At 44.4% G+C, this 1,494-nt stretch overlaps 1 protein-coding gene across 1 annotated transcript in view; it reads right to left on the bottom strand.

Annotated features, from left to right (window-relative positions):
• Positions 1-1,091, bottom strand: part of LOC108572269 (PR domain zinc finger protein 1) — a 4,463-nt gene extending 3,372 nt beyond the window's left edge. The window contains exons 1-2 of the mRNA XM_017934472.1: positions 927-1,091; positions 135-254 (exon numbers count right to left, since the gene is read on the bottom strand). Coding sequence (XP_017789961.1) covers positions 135-254; positions 927-1,091 — 285 coding nt within the window. The remainder of the gene's footprint in view (positions 1-134; positions 255-926) is intronic.
• Between the last annotated feature and the right edge of the window lie 403 nt (positions 1,092-1,494).

Genomic DNA, 1,494 nt, shown 5'->3' with positions numbered 1-1,494 from the left:
CCCGCTTCTTTTTCTATTTTTTCTCTCTCTCTCTCTCTCTCTCTCTCTCCCTTCTCATCATCTCGGAGAGAGACTTAGTCGATGATGATAGTTACGATGCTAAGCCGGTAAGATGGTTTTCGAATGATTCTTACCCTCCAGAAGTACTTCCGGTTCGCGTCGGCCGGCACCGAGTCCTTGGTGTACACTTGGCCCACGAGAGGACCGAATCGAGTCCCCTTGGGAATGTAACTTGTGCTCCAAACTCCCAAAACCTGTACAGACATCGAATCGCTAATTATCGTTCAGTTCGTTTTTCTCGTCGTCGACGTTTCTCTTCTCCTTTTCCTTATGGCAAGAGAGATATATTTTTAGAGAACGAGAATTGGTTCGGTCGTGGGTAGAGAATGTACATCGCGTTAAACCGTTTCAACCGAGTGATATTTCTGAACGTATCGTGTGGTAAATCTATTTTCGCGTGAAGAAACGTTGTTTCTACCTTGGGACCATCTGTATATTTGTACATTTCGCTATCTCTGTCTGTTCGACAATATTAACCGTTGATTGATTTTCAATTATCTCCGAATCATCTTACGCTACTTCTCCCATTGTTCTTTGTACAATCTGAACTTGAAACTGTGGCGAGTTTGCACTGTCGTGCAGCGACCGAGGCTATTGGTCTCGATTGCTGTCAGCGAGGAAAGTGTAACGATTGACTTGAGCTGTAGGTCATACTCGGGTAAGTTAATTAGCCTTGTCACTCGGTCAAGTTTGATTTACCCGGTATGCATACATATATATAATGCCTCGAAAGTTTTTTCTCGGAAAAATTCACGATTCAAAGGGGGGCATTTTTTTGGCGGTTTCGCTTTTAGAGAAATTGCGATTGTTCGCGCGACTCTCACCGAGGAGGTCTCGAGAAAGGATTCTTTGGCGGAGGAACGTACATCGTTGAGGGCCTGAGAAGGTTTGAGGACCAAATTTCTTGGCAGGGATGCCTCCGCACGATTGGTATCGGCCGGCGATGCCGCCACATCCGGTACCAAATATACGGCATGCTGCTCGAATTCCTCTTCCCTCAAGGTCGCGTGATCCCACTCGCTGGCCTCCATCCTTCACTGCACAGAAATTCGTGAAAAAAAAAAGAAAAAGAAAATATACGTTAGCTTCACAGTGATACCACACGTTCAACAAAAGGGAATGAAAAAAAACAGGGAAATTCTGTTACTTATGGTAATTTACGATCGTAATCGCGTAGATTCGATTTCGCCTAGGAGCGTGTGACTTTTACGTAGAGGAAGTGGAGAAGTGCTCGATACCCGTTATCCACGGGAGTCGCTTGCTAATAATTTAGCACATATCGGAGCTCCGTTATATTCGGGTTTCGAACGTCATGAGGTGTGTTCTACGTGTTTCGTTCGATTCGAAATACGATTCGATTCCGTACGTTGCCGAAATCGTTTGAAAATAAATGTCCAATTAAAAGAAATTCAATTTGAAACCATCAATCCTTGG

The sequence above is a fragment of the Habropoda laboriosa genome, unplaced genomic scaffold (genome assembly GCF_001263275.1).
Source record: "Habropoda laboriosa isolate 0110345459 unplaced genomic scaffold, ASM126327v1 scaffold34, whole genome shotgun sequence".
Taxonomy (NCBI): Eukaryota; Metazoa; Arthropoda; class Insecta; order Hymenoptera; family Apidae; genus Habropoda; species Habropoda laboriosa.
Note: the sequence above shows the minus strand (reverse complement) of the source record. Positions and strands in the feature narration are given on the sequence as shown.